A 19,839-nucleotide genomic window follows, 5' to 3' on the forward strand; every position below is an offset into this window, starting at 1 on the left:
GCTACAGCAATGGGAGAGGATAGTCGATAGTCACCCTGCAGGGCATTCTATGTACTCCACTGTTAATTGTCATCAAAGAAAAGGAGCTCCTGACTCCTGGATCCTGTAACCTTATAATTGGGCTAGCATGAAAACACAAGGAGAAACAATGATTATAATAAGATAAAATAAAAAGTAAATACATACTTCAAGAAAGAAAGAATCTCTGAAGTCATAACTTCAGTGGTTAGCAAACTGCCAGAGGCTGGGATTTTAATGCCACTCTGGGAAGGGAAATGAAGCCTTTCGTGGACAAGGGGAGGAACTGAATTGTGACCACTACATAATTCGGAGACCCTGGAAAGGTTCCCTACATCATGTCAGATGGGACGAAAACAATAACAGAAAAACAAAATAGCCTGTTTCTGATCATGGCTTTGGCTGAAGGGGGAGAAACCTTTGAGAGAACATGGCAGAATCAAATGTACAAATTTTATAGGGACATTTCAAAAACCAGGATGCACGAGCCTTCCACACATCAGTAATCTGATGAAAATGAGGTCATGATAAAAACATTCCAAGCTACCTAAGGAAATGATCCACCATGGGGGATAGTAAATGTTTTAAACATCTACTGGATGAAGCTGAAAAGGAAATTAGAGAACTGGAAAACAGAAGGGAAATTTATACATAATTTACCATAGAGAGAGAGAGACAGGAATACAGAAAAGGTTAAGAGACCCAGAAGATGGAATTAGATGAGCCAACATATGTATGAAGGAAATCATAGACAAGGAATATAGAGAAAATGTATAGGAGGGGTGATATTTGAAGCAAAGTAACTGACATGTTTTTAGAATAGATTAAAGGGAGTTTAATGAGGCCAGTATTACCCTAATACCAAACTGAATGAGGATATTATATTAAAAAAAAGGTAAATTATAGGCCAATATTTTTCCTGATTGGAGTTCTCTGAGCTTCCTGAATTTATGGTTTGGTGCCTGTCATTAAAATTGAAATTAAATTAAATTCTCAGTCATTATTGCCATTTTATGTATGTTACATCTCTTATAGTTGCCCCACAGTTCGTCTTTTGAGATACCACAAGGTTTAATTTCTTAGTTCTAGTAATATGAATTACATTGATTGATGTAAGATGTTAAGTCAATGTTTGACTTGACCATGATATGTTAAATCTTTTTCTACATTGCTAGATTTAATCTAGATAGGTTTGTTTAGGATTCTACATTATGTTCACAAGAGAAACTGGTCTATAGATTTATTTTCTTGTAGTTATGGGTACATTTCTGGATTGGAAAACTTAATATTATAAAGATCTCAATTCTCCTCAAGTTCCCATGAACTCAGTGAAATCCCTTTAAAATGTTATCAAGCTTTCTTGTGGAAATTGATATGCTTATTTTAAAACATAAGTGGAAATTCAAAGAACCAAGAATAGCTGGAAATAACAAAGGTAATTGTGATGAATAAGAACTAAGTGGAAGGACTTAACTTTACTAGACACTGACTTATTAGAAAGCTTCATAATTGTAATGGTCTTATTGAGACTGAGGTAGACAAACAGACCAATGGAACAAAATGCAAAGTCCAGAACTACATCTGCTCTTGTACCCCTGTATGTATGTATGGATAAGCAAGTTGCCATTGCAGTGCTTAAAAAAATTTTTTTTAAATTTATTGATTTTAGAGAGAGAGAAAGGGGGAATGTGGGGTGCAGAGAGAGAGAAACAGATTTGTTGTTCCACTTATTTATGTATTCATTGGTGGTTTCTTGTATATAGCCTGACTGGAGATCGAACCCACAACCTTGGCATATTGGGATGATGCTCTAACCAAGTGAGCTACCCAGCCAGGGCCTGCAATGCTTTTCTAATTAAGGGTGAAATGATCACATTTGAGGTTGGAAGTAATTTCCAGAAAAAAAAAAATGTTTGGAAGGGCCAGACCTCAGTATCTCACTGCTCTGACTCCTCCCTCTGTCAGTGTCTGTTCCAGTGTCCCAGGCTCTGCCATTCAGGGCATTTATTCTATTCATTGAAACATGATTCAGGAGTTCAGCTTAGGCTGCATTTTGGCAGTTGGGAGTTCTGTCATGCCTATGAACTTATGCACATTCAACCACATAGAGTCATGGGGGGCACTGGGGAGAAGGAAAAGAATGGAAATACTGAAGCCAGTCTACTTTTTCATTCAGTAACCATAACTGGGCAGTAAGCATGAGATGAGAAATGTGAATTTGGAAAGATGGCGGGTAGGTAAACACGGTATCACGTCCTCCCACAACCACATCAAAGTTACAACTAAACTACAGAACAACCATCATTCAAAACCGCCTGAAATCAAGCCGAATGGCAGTCCTACAACTAGGAAATTAAATCAGCAGCCACATCCAGACTGGTAGGAGGGCGGAGGGGACGGGCTGGGCCCACACCCACGTGTGGCGGAAAAAATCAGGACACCTCAGCTGGGAAGGTCCTTCCTGAGGACTGAGGGGTCCCCGTCCCACACCAGGTGCCCCGCTCAGGGTTCCAGTGCCAGGAAGAGAATCCCCATAACTTCTGGCTGGAAAAACCAGCGGGAACTGAGGCTCAGGGAGGCTGACGCGGCTGGAGCCCCAGGCAGCTCCTTAAAGGGCCCGCGCACAGACTTACCGGACTCCCTCCCTCTAAGCTCGGAAAGGAGGCAGCTCGAGGGGTGCCAGAGACACACAGGGAAGAACTGAGCTGTTTGGCACTGGAGCGAGGGCTGGAGAGGGGGCTTTCTACGAGACAAACGTGCTGTCAGAGGCCTTTGTTCCTTTGGTGAGCCCTTCCCGGGGGCAGCAGACAGTCGCCATACCTGGGACTCCAGCAACCTGGCTCACACTGGTAGCCCCGCCCTGCTGACTCCCTGAGGCCCCGCCCCACCCCACCCAACTTTCAAACCCACCCAAGCTGTTGCCACTTGCTTAACCACAGGATTGGCCTGTCTTGGATCCTGCTTCAGGTTTTTCCTAAATTCTTTCAAACGAGCAGCATCTGGTCTCAGCGAGCCCCATACCTCTCGTTCAGTAATACACTGAAACAAACACAGGGAGGCAGCCAAAATGAGGAGACAAACAGGTCCCAAGTGAAAGAACAGAGCAAAACCCCAAGAAAAGAACTAAGCGAAATGGAGATAAGCAACCTAACGGATGCTGAATTCAAAATACTGCTTATAAGGATGCTCAGTCAACTTAGTGAGAACCTCAGTGAACTTAGTGAGGGCCTCAAGAGCATAATAAAGAACCAGCAGAAATGATGGATGCACAGTCAGAAATCAAGGAGGCATTAACTGAAATAAAGAATAATTTACACTGCTTCAATAGTAGAGTACGTAAATCCCAGAAGCAAACCATCGATTTGGAATATAAGGAAGCAAAAAACGCCCAATCAGAACAGCAGAAAGAAAAAAGAATCCAAAAAAATGAGGATAGTGTAAGGAGCCTCTGGGACAACTTCAAGCGTGCCAACATTCGCATCTTGGGGGTGCCAGAAGGAGAAGGGAGAGAACGAGAAATCGAAAACCTGTTTGAAACAATAATGGCAGAAAACTTCCCTAACTTGGTGAAGGAAACAGACATACAAGTCCAGGAAGCACAGAGAGTCCCAAACAAGATGAACCCCAAGAGGCCCACACCAAGACACATCATCATCAAAATGCAAAAGGTTCAAGACAAAGAGAGAATCTTAAAAGCAGCAAGAGAAAGGCTGCTAGTTACCTACAAGGGAGTTCCCATAAGGTTGTCAGCTGATTTCTCAAAAGAAACTTTGCAGGCAAGAAGGGAGTGGCAAGAAATATTCAGAGTGATGAAAAGCAAGAACCTACAACCAAGATTACTCTATCCTGCAAAGCTGTCATTTAGAATCGATGGCCATATAAAGACTTTCCCAGACAAGAAAAAGCTAAAGGAGTTCATCACCACCAAACCGTTATTATATGAAATGATGAAGGGTCTTTTTGAAGAAAAAGATAAAATATATGAACAAACAAAATGGCAATGAATACATATCTATCAACAATGGAATCTACAAACAAAATGAACAGGTAGAACAGAAACATTCTCATAGATACAGAGAACATTTTGTTGGTTGCCAGATGGGAGGGGGTTTGGGGGAATGGGTGAAAAAGGTGAAGGGATTAAGAAGTACAAATTCATTGCTAGACTGACAAACCTCAAAGGGAAAGGGGTTGGGGGGTGGGAAGAAATAAACCAAAGAATTTATATGCATAACCAATAGACACAGACAATAGTGTGGGAAAAGGCGGGAGGGGGGCGGGAGTGGGGAGGAGGCGGTCAATGGGAGAAAAATGAGGAACATCTGTAATACATTCTACATTCAACAATAAAGATTTAAAATAAGCCCTGGCCGGTTTGGCTCAGCGGTTAGAGCGTCGGCCTGCGGTACAGAGAGACCCGGGTTCGGTTCCCGCTAAGGGCGCGTACTTCGGTTGCAGTTTGTCCCTGGCCCTGGTTGGTTGTGCGGGTGGCGGCCACTCGATGTGTCCCTTTCACGTCGATGTTTCTCTCTCTCTCTCTTCCTCTCTCTCCCTCCCACTCTATCTGTACAAAAAATGGAAAAATGTCCTCAGGTGAGGATAAAAAAAAAAAAAAGATTTAAAATAAAATAAAAAACGTGCAGTAGAATTAAAAAAAAAGAAAAGAAATGTGAATTTTTGTTCCAGCTGTTGGTTCTCACGTGTCCGAATGTGTGAGCAGCTTGCTTCAGTCACTGATACTAGCGTTTAGATGCGTGTTTTCCATACAGTGCGCTCACTAAACACAGACTCCGTCATCTGCGGTTCAGTCGAAGACAGCATCCAGTCCAATCCTGAGGGAAAGCAGCTGCATCAGACTTTAAGGCAGCTTGCAGAGTGGTCGTGGGCGCAGGCTCTCAAGCCAGACCACCGGGGTTCAAATAGCAGCTCCACTCTTACTACCTGTGTGGCCTGGGCAGGTTACTTAACCTCTCTGTGCTCAATGTCCTTATCTGTAAAACAGAGATAGTAGTAGCACCTCATAGCATTGTTGTAACAATTACCTAACATCAGCTGTGGCTCATACCTGGTAAGTATGTAATCAATGTTAACTATTGTTATACAACCAAGAGATGGCAGAGTGTGTGGTCTCCAAGGTGATACATTCATAAGGGATTTTCCACCTTCAGTGGGTACTTTGGAACCCAACCCCAGTACGAACTGTGATTGTACTGTACCATACTTGTTCTTCTGGTCCTGGTCTTTCAGGGAGCTCGTGGAATGCTCACAGAACACAGACGTTTGAGGCAGGAGGGCTTGTGGGGCAAGATGTTTTCCCACAGAGGCCGTGTAGGTGTGCCGACACCCCGGAATATGTTTATGTATATATTTGTGTACACATTTTCAGCCACTAGCATTTATGCTAACACCAGCCTTGTGCTGCTGCTCCTGGTGCATTATCATAGGGTACAACTAACAGTCTGGTGCTTTATTACTATTCTTCCCCCAGCCTGTGGATTTTCAACTCACCACTGATTGTTATCTTTGAAGAATTTTGAAGAACTTTTAAGTGGCCGTTTGCCATCTCCCCCTTCTCCCCTTCCACACACACAGGCACAGACTCTCATGTTTACCTTCCAGGACTGGAAGAATCGAGATCCTATTGTTGTCCCTGACCTCATCCCACCCACCCGTCTTCTCCTAGGAAAGCCGTTTGTTTTCACTGCTCAGGACTGAGGCACACACAGCGTCTGCCACTATGCTGTCCTCAGCATCTCCTGTCCCTCCACTGCCAGGGTGTCAGGACCTGACTCAGACCCCTGCCCTGACAGCTCCTGCTTCCTCTAGGGGCATTGCTTCTGTCTGCTTCTCTCTCCTTTCTCTGCCCATCTTTCCCATCTTCTGTAGCTTCTTGGCGGTTGCTCACAAAAAAATGGCCACTTACAGACCTTGAGCTCCATCTTTCTGCCCAAATAGGTTTTATCATCAAGTTTTTCTTGGCCATGCTGTTTGAGGCTCAGGCATCTGAGCTTCTTTAGTGTATCTGCCACCAAAAGAGGGGTTCGCGCTGTGTGTTAGGGGCACCAGAATCAGAAGGATTTAGCTCTCACCAGGCTCAGTTTCTGGGAGATTAGAGAGTTGGTCTTTGAATAGAATAAGTTGTGATCTGTCCTGTGTCCAGGCCTAGAACGAGGGAAGTAGAAGTGTAATGAGTTCTCTTTTAAGGAAATTTGTGTAGTGTGTCTGAAACAGGTTGGGAACATGCAAACATTTAATATTTCACTGTAGTATGTGAAATTATAGCCCATTTGTGTATTACAGATTGAAGAATCTTAAAAAAATACTTATGATCTATCCAGTTGGTGTATTAGGTTATATCTTTCAAGTTACAGATGTCCTGAAATGTTAACACCATCTCATTTATTGTGTTTTTTCCCTTTCTTCCTAGAATATTTTCCTTCTTGGATATAGTAACTTTGTGCCGATGTGCACAGATTTCCAAGGTAGGGTATTAACCAGATTTTTAATCAGTAACTATCAAGCTTTATTAGAATGAGGATGAGTTTTAGTTCAAGTAAACAGTTAAAAATTAAAATGTCATCTTTTATATTTAACATACCACAGTGTTGTCATAATTTTATATTTGATGATCAGCTTAATGTATATCAAGAATACAAACTTGAAAATACAAAGGTTGATTCAAGACTTTCTTTAATCGTCTCAGTAAATGTGTCTTTTTCACCCCAATCCCTCCCCCTTTTCTCCCACCTCCCAGGCTTGGAACATCTTAGCCCTAGATGGAAGCAACTGGCAAAGAATAGACCTTTTTAACTTTCAAACAGATGTAGAGGTAAGTTAACCTTGTTTTAGATAAAAGACTTTTTTAAAAAGATAACTGAACTGTTTCCTCTTTCCTGCCTTTTTATTGTGTTGCATTTAGATTTAATATTAAGGTGGTAAAAGGTAGAAAAGAGAGGGGGAGAACCTGGAAGGTATTTCTATACACCAAAACCAAAATTTCGGTTTGGAGATCACTTTGTTCTTTATCAGTAACAGGTGACTTTTCCCCTTGCTCATATCTGTAATCTGAGTTGTACCTCTCAGCTTTTTGAAGCCTCACACCTGCCTCATTAACACCTTCGGTGCTTTAACATTAGGAGACTATTGACAAATGTTGGTTGATCTGAAAGACCCACTGAGGACTCGAATTCGCCATCAAGAAAGAAGAAAGGCAGAAGCACGGGCCAGGAGTGAGGCTGGAGGCGTCGCTCCCGCTTGGCCGCTGGAGCCATGTAATTTCTCAGGGCCTCAGTTTTAGTATCTATAAAATAATCTTTTAAGCCTTTTATAATTCCAGGATTCTGGTATATTCATCTGGAGATATGTGTATCTCCATTTAAGAGCGGTAAACCTGACCAAATGAGAAAAAGCAACTTTAATATTAAAGTCCAATTTCTAACCAGAAAAAAAGGAGGGCAATTAATAAAGAGCATTGCCCATAGTAATTATCTAGACTGCTGTTCTAAGGATCTGGAGATTCCGAAGTTTACTATCTACCTAGTGTTAGTAAAATCTCATTCATTTCTAGTGTAGACAACTCAGTTACAGTAGTGGAATGGCATTTCAATTCTGTTACCTATATAGCATGTTCATCCAGTGTTTTTATCAAAATGTGTGTCTTGTGTCTTTTTTAATGGATAAGGAAATGAATGTGTTTAAAACTGAGATGACCCAAACAGTTTCCTGTGAGTTACTTAACCTGGTGTTACCTAGAAGAACTAAGGGCCACTCGTGAAGGCCCTTCACTTTCTCTCAGTCACCTGCTGCCTCAGAGTCTCTGGTCCCAGCTCAGACCAGTGGGCAGAGCACCTACAGCAGGTGGGGCCGAGTATAGGGTGCCCCACAGTTGGTTTCCTCTCAGGTGCTCCGGGTTCACAAGAGGGGGTACTTCAGGGATTCACACCTGTCCAGGAAAGATACGTCCTAGTTCCTGGCTTGGACTGAGGTCCCAGAATTAGTTCTGCAGTACTGCTTCCCGACTTAATGCAATGATTGTAACAGTGTCCCACCCAGACATGCTGACATATAAATTCCCCTTCAAACTGATCATCTCCAGATCTTTATTTATTGTGTTTACTTAGTGACGTTGAGGAGAACATGAAATTCCCAAAGTTGTAGTTATTTTTACTGGCAAGACATTGTTTTAGAAAACAGTGGGTTGCATGACTAGCATTTCCAGAAAAGGCAGAATAAGGCATCCGGAGGACAAGTGTACATCATGCCTTTCCTTTAGCTTTACTCTTTCTTGGCTAAATTGTTTCCCTGACATTTAAGCATTTTCCATGCCTTTAAAAGTTGGACATCTTGTTGTCACTGTCTTCGTGGTTATTAAAGATTCTGCCAGGCCAAAAATGAGCAACAACCTAGTAGTATGTCAGTCCCGAGTCATAACTCCAAGGAGCCCTCCGCTGAGGCCTCACTTTTCTCCAAAACCCTTCGTTCTAAGTGCACACCCGCAGTGCACTATCTGATCGGTGGCACACAGCCATTGACTTGAATTTTGCATTTGGAAAGGATTTGTTCTTTTTTTTTTTCTTTCTTTCTTAATTGGAAACAATAGAGCAGAAAATTCTGAATGTAACTTTTATTCCAGTACAAAAACTTTTACTCCAGCCTGGCTGGTGTGGCTCGGTGGTTGAGTGTCGACCTATGCACCAATAGGTGGCCGGTTCGATTCCCAGTCAGGGCACATGCCCAGGTTGTGGGCCAAATCCCCAGTGGGGGGCATGCAGAAGGCGGCCAATCGATGTTCTCTCTCATCGATGTCTCTATCTCTATCTCCCTCTCTCTTCCTCTCTCTCTCAAATCAATAAAGAAAAAAAAATTATAAAAACCTTTACTCCAAAGAGAGGAAGAATAGAAAGCTTATATAAATCTGACTGACTTGAAATGGAGAAAAATATATTGTGTGCTCCATTTGTAGATGGTAGTGTGGAGTTTTGTTTTGTTTTTGATGTTTTTTCACTATCTTGGATTTCCAAATCATAATCATTTTTTTCCCTGATGACAGCAATTTACTTAACAGTTGTCTGGAATTTTGTTCCATAAACTAATTATTAACTTAGGCAATACTCAAGAAAGCATAAATAAAGCTACTAGCAATATCAGATTTGGGATCCAACTTAACTAACATGTTAGCCAGGTAACAGTACATGGGAGCCCTGACCTGCGACCCTGTGGTTTGATGCGCCCTGGTGAACCCTTAGTGCTCACAGTTCAGTGCCAAGATTGCTGCTTATACAATAAGGATCACGGTATGAAAAACAAAAAGGGCAAAAAGGAGAGACATCTGTAACAAAATAAATTAATAAAAATTGAAAAAGATAAAAACGAAAAGGGCGCTTTTCGATGTTTCCTCCTTGTACCTTAGACACTATGATGTAGAATTAACAATACTTAAATACTACAATATAAAGTCAGTACATCATATATTGCATGATAAGGGACCCAGAGAAGAAAAAAATATATTTGCTTTATATACACACAGACATGCATCTGTATAAGAAAACAGGGAGGAAATGCCCGTGACAGAGTCCTCAGCTCGGTGACTGGTCATGTGGTCATAGCTGGAATTGATGACTGCCTTCTTCTACCCATTCTGTATTCCCTTCGTCTTCAGCAAGCTCCTCAGCTGCTCCTGGTCCTCCACCTGGTGGAGGGACCCAAACCCTCATTCCTGAGAGTCTGGACCCTAGCAGTCCTGCCTGGATTGGCTGCTTGCAGTTTTCCGCTGACTAATCACAGGGCGGGCCAATGCTAGGGACGTCTGCAGGATCTGCTGTGTCCAGACAGGCTCTTCCTTTCCTCCGGTGGAGAGTCGTAGTCCGGGAGGTTGTTGTGGGTGTTAAATGAGCCATAATAGGTACAAGAAAATATTAAAATATTAATATCATTTCTGAAAAAGTGAAAGTGCTTAACCAGTGTTCATTTGCCACTATTTGCCACTACTGAGCCACATGTTCTCCTTCAGAATAAATGTATTTAAGTAGGTGATTGCTAAGGAGAATAAAGGGAAGCTTTTATGATACATTTTCAAACTTTTTAGAGTCACAATGTTTAGCTAAAATAGAATTTATTTTTTAAGCAGCATTGTCTTATATCTCTGCCCAGACCTGACCTCCAAAAGCCTTGTAATTGGTGGGATAGCTATGAACCTGGGTAGGGGAGGCCTGATTTCAGGGTTAAGGCTTTCAAAAAGTAGTGCACATTTAAAAAAATACTTAATGCTTTGGCTGAAAACATTTTTCAGTGCATGCAGCCCCTTCATGCATCAGGGACAGAAGTGGGGTATTGGAGGGATTTTCCAAAATACCTTCTATTACACCTGGAAAAATATATTCACTTCCTGAATTTCATTCAGGTTATCATCCTGTTAGATAAGCAGCGTGAAAAACAAAATGTCTTTCCCACTTTCTTGATTCAAGGGTCGAGTGGTGGAAAATATCTCGAAGCGGTGCGGTGGGTTCCTGCGGAAGCTCAGCTTGCGAGGCTGCATTGGTGTTGGGGACTCCTCCTTGAAGTAAGTCGAGTCAGTGACGCACTGTCACAGCAGGCTGTAACTGACATTTCCATCAGCAAAAATAGACCAAGCATGTTTGTGCTTTTCTTCTGTTAAGTTCTTTCTATGGTAGTTTGCGTAGAGTAATGAGAACCATGACTTTGGAGTCAGCAGGCCTGGATTAGAAACCGAGCCCCATTGCTGTTAGGGATGTGACCTTGGGACAAATGATTTCACCTCGCTGAGTGTCAGCCTGTCTTCTGCAAAGTGAAGGCAGTTATGGCACCTGCATGGGAATGTCGAGAGTATCACATGAAGTAGCATGTATGAGTGCCTGGCACATAATGATATTACAGTATCAGTCCACCTTTCTTCTGTTCCCTTCTTCACGCTCCCATCGTCCTAGTTTCCTTCTCATAGTAGTGGCTGTCTTTCTGTGTACACTATACTAATGAACAAAATAAGTCTTTCAAAAACTTCCTTAGCATAATCTGGAATTTTGTTTACCCATAATGGGATGTGATTATCACATTCATTTTAGTATAGTTGGCAATATGCATGCCCACCTCTTACTGGATAGCCATTATTTATTGGAAATATCAACCCAATGTTAATGTGCTTTGAGCTTTTCTGGAGGTAAGACATAATTAAAACGTTTATGTCCTTATCCTCGTGGCCTCTAGTATAGTGTGAGGTTGGCTAATTAGGACACACACTACCCCCTAGAACTTGGAACAGACTGTCTCTTGCAGACTAGGCATCACTACAGTGTACATCAACTGCAGATTGTCAGTAAGAATGTGCAGTTTGTAATGATTGCAGACAGTAGAATTTGTAATGAAAACATCTGCTACACCATTGCTAAGAAAATTGATTCATAGTATCTTTTAAGGATCAAAACAGTCCCTTTAAATGTTAGGGAACAAGCCCAGCTGGTGTGGCTCACTGGTTGAGCATCGACCCATGTGCCAAGAGGTCGCTGGTTCGATTCCCAGTCAGGGCACATGCCCAGGTTGTGGGCCTGATCCCCAGTGGGGGCACGCAGGAGGTGGCCAATCGATATTCTCTCTCATCCATGTTTCTAACTCTTCCTCCTTCTCCTTTCCTCTCTCTCTAAAAGTCAATAAAGAATAAAACGTTAAAAATAAATAAATAAATAAATAAATGTTAGGGAACAAGTGATTTTTTTTTAAATCAAGAAATTCAGGCCCTGGCCGGTTTTGCTCAGTGGTTAGAACATCCACCTGCAGTCTGGAGAGACCCGGGATTCGGTTCCCGCTAAGGGCATGTACCTCGGTTGCAGTTTGTCCCCGGCCCTGGTTGGTCGTGCGGGTGGCAGCCACTCGATGTGTCCCTTTCACATCGATGTTTCTCTCTCTCTCCCTCTCTCTTCCTCTCTCTCCCTCCCACTCTATCTGTGCAAAAAATGGAAAAATGTCCTCGGGTGAGGATAAAAAAAAAAAGAAATTCAGGTCATAAAACCAAATTTTCTGCTACTTCAAAAGCTTTGTAAACCAGTAAAATAGGTTGAGTCTATTTTACATATTTGTTTGTTTTTTTATCCTCACCTGAGGATATTTTTCCATTTTTTGTACAGATAGAGTGGGAGGGAGAGAGAGGAAGAGAGAGAGAGAGAGAGAGAGAGAGAAACATCGATGTGAAAGGAACACATCGAGTGGCTGCCACCCGCACGACCAACCAGGGCCGGGGACAAACTGCAACCGAAGTACGTGCCCTTAGCGGGAACCGAACCCGGGTCTCTCCGGACCGCAGGCCGACGCTCCAATCGCTGAGCCAAACCGGCCAGGGCTACATATTTGTTTTTAAGTTGAATCTATTTTAACAGAAAGCTTAAATGTACCAAATAGGTCCTAAGATATTTTATAATAAAGAACTTAAGTCTAACAGTGGTTCAATTTATTTTATTGAAAACTAAAAGAATGTTGTGGAAACTAACATAAATGTGATTTGTATTAATGAGGAATATAAAAGTAATATATTCTTATATTGGCAATTGGAATAAAGCTGTATTTACTAGCAAAATTATCCTATAAGGCTGACAATGTTCATTGGTTTACTATAAGTTTTAGATCATAAATCTATATTAATATCTATCTATATATATATATTTTTTATCCTTGCCTAAGGACATTTTTCCTTTTTTTTTTGTTCAGATAGAGTGGGGGGGGGGGGGGAGAGATCGAGAGATCAACGTGAAAGGGACACATCGAATGGCTGCCATCCGCATGACCAAACAGGGCCGGGGACAAACTGCAACCGAGGTACATGCCCTTAGCAGGAATGGAACCCAGGTCTCTGGACCACAGGCCAGTGCTCTAACTGCTGAGCCAAACTGGCCAGGGCTCTGTATACAGTTTTTATATGTGAGACCAGGTTACTGTGAGAAATAATAAGCATAATCACAGAATTATAATTCAGAAAGAATTTTGTTATGTCTCCAGTTTTTTATTATAATCACCTAGAATCAGCCTTGGCCTTTACTCTGCCCTGTGTGCGTATTGTTTTGGTGGGATGGGAGCTATTCATTTATAAGTGTTTACTGAGCCCCTGTTATACCAGACACTGATATATGCAAAGGAGATACTGTAGTGATCAAAACAGATTGAAGTCTCAGTAGTAATGGATCTTGCATATATATTCTCTGTAATTCCTGCTCCATCAGTGTATATTAAGACCTATGGATTTTTAATAGTTTTATTGAGATATAATTGAGGTACAATAAACTTTACATATTTGAAGTGCACAATTTGATAAATTTCAATATATGTATACACCCATGAAACTAACCTGCAGGAATGATAATGAACATGAGTCCTACAAAAACTTTCTCATATGCCTTTGTAACTTCTCCCTTCCTCCCACCCCTGTCTTTGCCCCATCTCGAGGCATCCATTCATTGCCTTTCTGTCACTGTTAGGCTAGTTTGCATTTTCTAAAATTTTATATGTAATTATACAGCATGTATTCTTTTTTGCCTGACTTTTCACTCAACATAATTGTTTTGAGATTCACTTATATTGTTTTGTGTATCAATAATTCTTTCCTTTTTATTGCTGAGAATATATAAACTACAATTTATCCATTCATCTGTTTATGGACATTTGAATTCTTTCCACTTTTCAGCCATTACATATAAAGCTGCTATGAACATCTGTGTACAAGACTTTGTATGTCATATGTTTCCATTTATCTTGGGTAAATAAGAATGGAATGGCTAGATAATTTGGAAAGTACATGTCTAATATTTAAGAAACTTCCAAACTGTTTCCTAAAAGAATTGTTTTGTACATTTTTCATTCCCAAGAGAAGTGTATAATACCTCTGGTTCCTCCACATCCTTTTCAACACTCGCTGGGTTGGTCTTTTAATTTTAACAATTCTAATAGATGTGTGTAGTGGTATCTCATTGTAGTTTTGTTTTTTGTTTTGTTTTGTTTTATCCTCACCTGAGGACACTTTTCCATTTTTGTTCAGATAGAGTGGGAGAGAGAGAGAGGAAGAGGGGAAGAGAGAGAAACATCGATGTGAGAAAGACACATCGAGTGGTTGCCACCCACATGACCCCAACAGGGGTCAGAGACGAACTGCAACCGAGGTACATGCCCTTAGCGGAACCGAACCCAGGACTCTCTGGTCTATAGGCCAACACATTAACTACTGAGCCAAACCGGCCAGGGCTCAGTGCCTTTTCTTATTCTTGTCTGATTACCTTGGCTAGAATCTCTAGTACTGTGTTCAATAAAAATGGTTCAAATAGACATCCTAGCCAGTTCTCAGTCTTAGGGGGAAAGCATTAATCATTAAGTATGATGTTAGCTATAGATTATTTGTTCAATGATCATCAAATTGGGGAAATTGTCTTTTATTCCTAGTTCGCAGTTTTTCTTTTTGAGAGTGGATTTTAGATTTTGTCAGATGCATTTTCTGCATCTTTTAGAGTCATATAGTTTTTCTAACTTTGTTAGTATGGTGAATTACATTGTTAATTTTTGCATGTTAGACCAACCTTCCATCCCTTGGATAAACCTTACTTTAGTTGCCATGTATTATATTTTTTACATATTGTTGGATTCTGTTTGCTAAAATTTTGTTACATTTTTTATATCTATGTTCATAAGGAATATTGTTTTATGGTTTTCTTGTTATTTGGTGGGGGGGCCTGGTTTAGTTACCAAGGTGATACTGGCTTCATAGAATGAATTGGGATGTGTTTCCTCCTCTTCAGTTTTTTTTGGGGGGAGGAGTTTATGTATAATTTGTATTGATTTTTTCCCCCCTTAAATGTGTGGTAGAATTCACCATTGAGGTCATCTGGGTCTGCATGTTTCTCTTGTGGATGGTTTTAAACTACAACTTCTCTATATATGTACATACAACTCTTCAGGTTTTCTATTTCTCCTTGAGTGAGCTTTGGTGGAGTTTTTGTCTCAAAGATTTTGTCCATTTCATCTGAGTTCTTAAATTTATTGGCATAAAGGTGTTTATACTACCCTCTTATCATTTTAATTGATATCAGCAGTGATATCTCCTCTCTTTATTCCTGATAACTGTTTTAGTTTACTAAATGGAAGTAGTTGTCATGTCTAATAAAAATTACAATGATTATACAGTGCCTGTTGAACTTTATATATTTTTTGAAAATTTTTACTGACATTTATAATGCATTTTTTAAATTTTTTAAAATATTTTTTCTTTATTGATTTTAGAGAGAGAGGGGGAGGGAGAGGGAGCTAGAGATAGAAACATCGATGAGAGAGAATATCAATGAGAGAGAACAGCTGGGGATTGGGCCCACAACCTGGGCATGTGCCGTGACCAGGAATCTAGCCAGTGACCTCTTGGTGCATGGGTCGATGCTCAACCACTGAGCCACACCGGCCGGGCTATAATGCATTTTTTAAAAGCAAAGATGAACAGCTTTCTCTGAGATTAAGTTTTGTCTTTTTTTCCCTTGTTCTGTCTGGCTAGAGATTTACTAGTTTTGCTGATATTCTCAAAGCTTTGGGTTTCATTGGTGTTTTATTGTTTGTTTTTTACTTCATTGCTTTCCACTCTGATCTTTATTATTTACTTTATCTGATTTACGTTGGGTTTCATTGGTCTTTTTTTCTAGTTTCTTAAGGTGGAAGCTGAAGTCTTTTATTTGAGACCTTTTTTCTTTTCTTTTTTTTTTTTTTTATCCTCACCTGAGGACATTTTTGCATTTTTTTTGTTCAGACAGAGTGGGAAGGAGAGAGAGGAAGAGAGAGAGAGAGAAACATCGATGTGAAGGGACACATCGAGTGGCTGCCACCCGCACGACCAACCAAGGCCGGGGACAAACTGCAACCGAGGTACGTGCCCTTAGCGGGAACCGAACCCGGGTCTCTCTGTACCGCAGGCTGACGCTCTAACTGCTGAGCCAAACCGGCCAGGGCGAGACCTTTTTTCTTTATTAATGTAGAAGGTTAGTGCTATAAATTTCACCTGAAGTACTGATTGAATAGCATTTCAGAAATTCTAATGCCATTTTTGCATTTTTAGTTCAAAATGCATTCTATTTCCTGTTTTATTTTTTCCTTAACCCATAGCTTATTTAGAAGTGTATTATTGCCCTGGTCGGTTTGGCTCAACAGTTAGAGCATCGGCCTACGGTCCAGAGAAACCTGGGTTCGGTTCCTGCTAAGGGCACGTAACTTGGTTGCAGTTTGTCCCTGGCCCTGGTTGGTTGTGCGGGTGGCAGCCACTCGATGTGTCCCTTGCACGTTGATGTTTCTCTCTCTCTCTCTTCCTCTCTCTCCCTCCCACTCTATCTGAACAAAAAATGGAAAAATGTCCTCAGGTGAGGATTAAAAAAAAAAAAGTGTATTATTTAGTTTCCAAATATTTGGACATTTTTCTATATTTTTATAAAAATATTTTTTATTGATTTTTTTAAGAGAGAAAGTAAGGGAGAGAGAGATAGAAACATCAATGTGAGAGAGATACATGGATCCGCTGCCTCCTGCACACCCCCATCTGGGGATCGAGCCCACAACCCGGGCATATGCTCTGACCAGGAATCAAACTGGGACCTCTCAGTCCATGGGACAATGCTCAATCCACTGAGCCACACCAACTGGGCCATATTTTTCTGTTACTGATTACTAGTTAATTCCATTATGATCAGAGAATATACTTTATGTGTTTTGAATCCTTTAAATTTTATTGAGACTTACATGGCCAAGAATATGGTTTGTTTTGGTAAATGTCCCATGGGCACTTGAAAAGAATGTGTATTCTGCTGTTGTTGGGTGGAGTGTTCTATAAATACCATTAGACCTAACTGGTTGAGAGTGTTGATAAAACCGTCTATATCTTTACTGATTTTCTAACTTCTTGAATGATCAAATATTGAGAGAGATGTATTGAAATCTCTGTCTATAATTTTGGATGTCTGTTTTACCTTGCAGTTTTATGTTTCTTTCTTCATGTATTTTGACGTTATTAGGTATATAAACATTTAAGATTGCTATGCCTTGCTTGGCTGGTGTGACTCAATGGATTAAGCATTGTCCCATGGACTGAGAGGTCCCAGTTCAATTCCCAGTGGGGGGCCTGTGGGGGCCTGCAGGGAGCAGCTGATGGATGTGTTTTTTTTTTATCCTCACCCGAGGACATTTTTCAATATTTTGTTCAGATAGAGTGGGAGGAAGGGAGAGAGAGAGAGAAACATCGACATGAAAGGGACACATCAAGTGGTTGCCACCCACACGGCCCAATCAGGGCTGGAGACAAACTGCAACCGAGGTATGTGCCCTTAGCAGGAACCGAACCTGGGTCTCTCCAGACTGCAGGCCGACGCTCTAACCGCTGAGCCAAATGGGCCAGGATGATGGATGTTTCTCACATCGATGTTTCTCTCTCTCTCCCTTCCTCTCTCTCTAAAAAAATTAATAAAAACATGTTTTTTTAAATGAACAACAAAAAAGATTACTATGCCTTTATGATGAGTTGACAAATTTTTCATTATCACATGGCCTTCTTTTATCCCTGATAATAATCTTTGTTCTGAAGTCTCCGTCTTCTGAAATAATATAGTCAATCCAACTTTCTTTTGATTAGTATTGGCATGGTATATGTTTTTCCATTCTGTTACTTTTCACTGAGTTGTATCTTTATATTTAACGTTGGTTTCTTGTAGGCGGTCTATAGTTGGGTGTTGCCTTTTGATCCATTATGGCAATCTCTGCTTTTTTTTTTTTTTTTTTTTTTAATCCTCACCCGAGGACATTTTTCCATCTTTTGTACAGATAGAGTGGGAGGGAGCGAGAGGAAGAGAGAGAGAGAGAAACATCGACGTGAAAGGGACACATCGAGTGGCTGCCACCCGCACGACCAACCAGAGCCGGGGACAAACTGCAACCGAAGTACGTGCCCTTAGCGGGAACCGAACCCGGGTCTCTCCGGACCACAGGCCGACGCTCTAACCACTGAGCAAAACTGGCCAGGGCAATCTCTGCTTTTTAATTGGGGCATTAAGATAATTTACATTTAATGTTATTATTGACATGGTATGCTGTTTATTTTCTGTTTGTTACATAATCTTTTCTTTCCCTTTTCTTCTTTTTCTGCCTTCTTTTGGATTAAGTATTTTTTGTGATTACATTTTATATCCTTTATTGGCTTAGCTTCAACTCAGTGTTTCGTAATTGGAGTGGTTGCTTTAGAGTTTATAGTGTACATCTTTAAGTTATAGTCTACCCTCAAATTATAGCACATATCACTTCCATTTTTCCTCACTCAGCCTTCATGCTATTACTTTTATTATTTTATTTTTTATCCTCACCCGAGGACATTTTTTGCATTTATCTTCAGATAGAGTGGGAGGGAGAGAGGAAGGAAGAGAGAGAGAGAAACATTGATGCAAGAGAGAAACATTGAGTGGTCGCCACCCACACGACCCCAACCGGGGCGACTCCAACCAGGGCCAGGGACAAACCGCAACCGAGGTACGTGCCCTTAGCGGGAACCAAACCCAGGTCTCTCTGATCCTCAGGCCAACGCTCTAACCGCTGAGCCAAACCAGCCCGGGCCATGCTATTACTTTTAAACATTTTAATTCTTTATATGATATAAACTTTGCACTAGAGTATTTTTGTTTTAACAATTTTTTTCCCATTAATCCTTACCTGAGGATATTTTTCCATTGGTTTATTTTTTAAAATTTATCTTTATTGTTGAAAGTATTACAGATGCCCCCCCCCCCCCCCGTTTCCCCATTGACTCTTTCCTCCCCATTCCCACCCCCTCCTGCCTTCCCCACACTATTGTCTGTGTCCATTGGTTATGCATATATGCATATAACTTCTTTGGTTTATCTCTTTCTGCACCCCTCTTCCCTCTGAGGTTCGTCAATCTAACAACCAATTTGTACTTCGTAATCCCTTCACCTTTATCACCCATCCCCCCAACCTCCCTCCCATCTGGCAACCATTAAAAAGTTCTCTGTATCCGAGTCTGTTTATGTTCTGCTTCTTCATTTGGTTTGTAGATTCAATCGTTAATAGATATATATTTATTGCCATTTTTGTTTATATAGTTAATCTTCTTCTTCTTCAAGAAAACCCTTCAACATTTCATATAATACTAGTTTGGTGGTGATGAACTCCTTTAGCTTTTTCTTGTCTGGGGAGCTCTTTATATATGTCCATCTTGGTTGCAGGTCCTTGCTTTTGATCACTTTGAATATTTCTTGCCACTCCCTTCTGGCCTGCAAAGTTTCCTTTGAGAAATCAGCTCACAGTTAACGGGAGCTCCCTTGTAGGTAACTAACTCTTGCGGCTTTTAAGATTCTCTCTGTCTTTAAACTTTTGTATTTTAATTATGATGTGCCTTGGTGTGGGAGTCTTTGGGTTCATCTTGTTTGGGACTTTGCGCTTCCTGGACGTGTATGTCTGTTTCCTTCACCAAGTTAGGGAAGTTTTCTGTCATTTTTTCTAATAGGTTTTCAATTTCTCTCTCTTCTCCTTCCGGCACCCCCATATTATGCAAATGTTGGCACGCTTGAAGTTGTCCCAGAGGCTCCTTACACTATCTTCATTCTTTTAGATTCTTTTTCTTTTTGTTGTTCTGATTGGGTTTTTTTGCTTCCTTATATTTCAAATTGATGGTTTGATTCTCAGCTTCACCTACTTTACTGTTGATACCCTGTAATTATTCTTTATTTTAGTTCGTGCATCTTTCATTTCTGACTGGTCCTTTATTATGCTCTTAAGGTCCTCACTAAGTTCCTTGAGCATCCT

The 19,839-nt window shown here is 40.9% G+C and overlaps 1 protein-coding gene across 3 annotated transcripts in view; it reads left to right on the forward strand.

The window, feature by feature from the left end:
* FBXL2 (F-box and leucine rich repeat protein 2) overlaps positions 1–19,839 on the forward strand; it is a 57,506-nt gene that overhangs the window by 21,788 nt on the left and 15,879 nt on the right. For all 3 annotated transcript variants that reach the window (XM_036267029.1, XM_036267030.1, XM_036267028.1), the window contains 3 exons: positions 6,446–6,500; positions 6,773–6,847; positions 10,482–10,576. Coding sequence is in view for 1 of the 3 variants with exons in the window: in XM_036267028.1 (XP_036122921.1) it covers positions 6,446–6,500; positions 6,773–6,847; positions 10,482–10,576 (225 nt within the window). In the remaining 2 variants the exon portion in view is untranslated. The remainder of the gene's footprint in view (positions 1–6,445; positions 6,501–6,772; positions 6,848–10,481; positions 10,577–19,839) is intronic.

The sequence above is a fragment of the Molossus molossus genome, unplaced genomic scaffold (genome assembly GCF_014108415.1).
Source record: "Molossus molossus isolate mMolMol1 unplaced genomic scaffold, mMolMol1.p scaffold_m16_p_18, whole genome shotgun sequence".
NCBI classification, from domain to species: domain Eukaryota; kingdom Metazoa; phylum Chordata; class Mammalia; order Chiroptera; family Molossidae; genus Molossus; species Molossus molossus.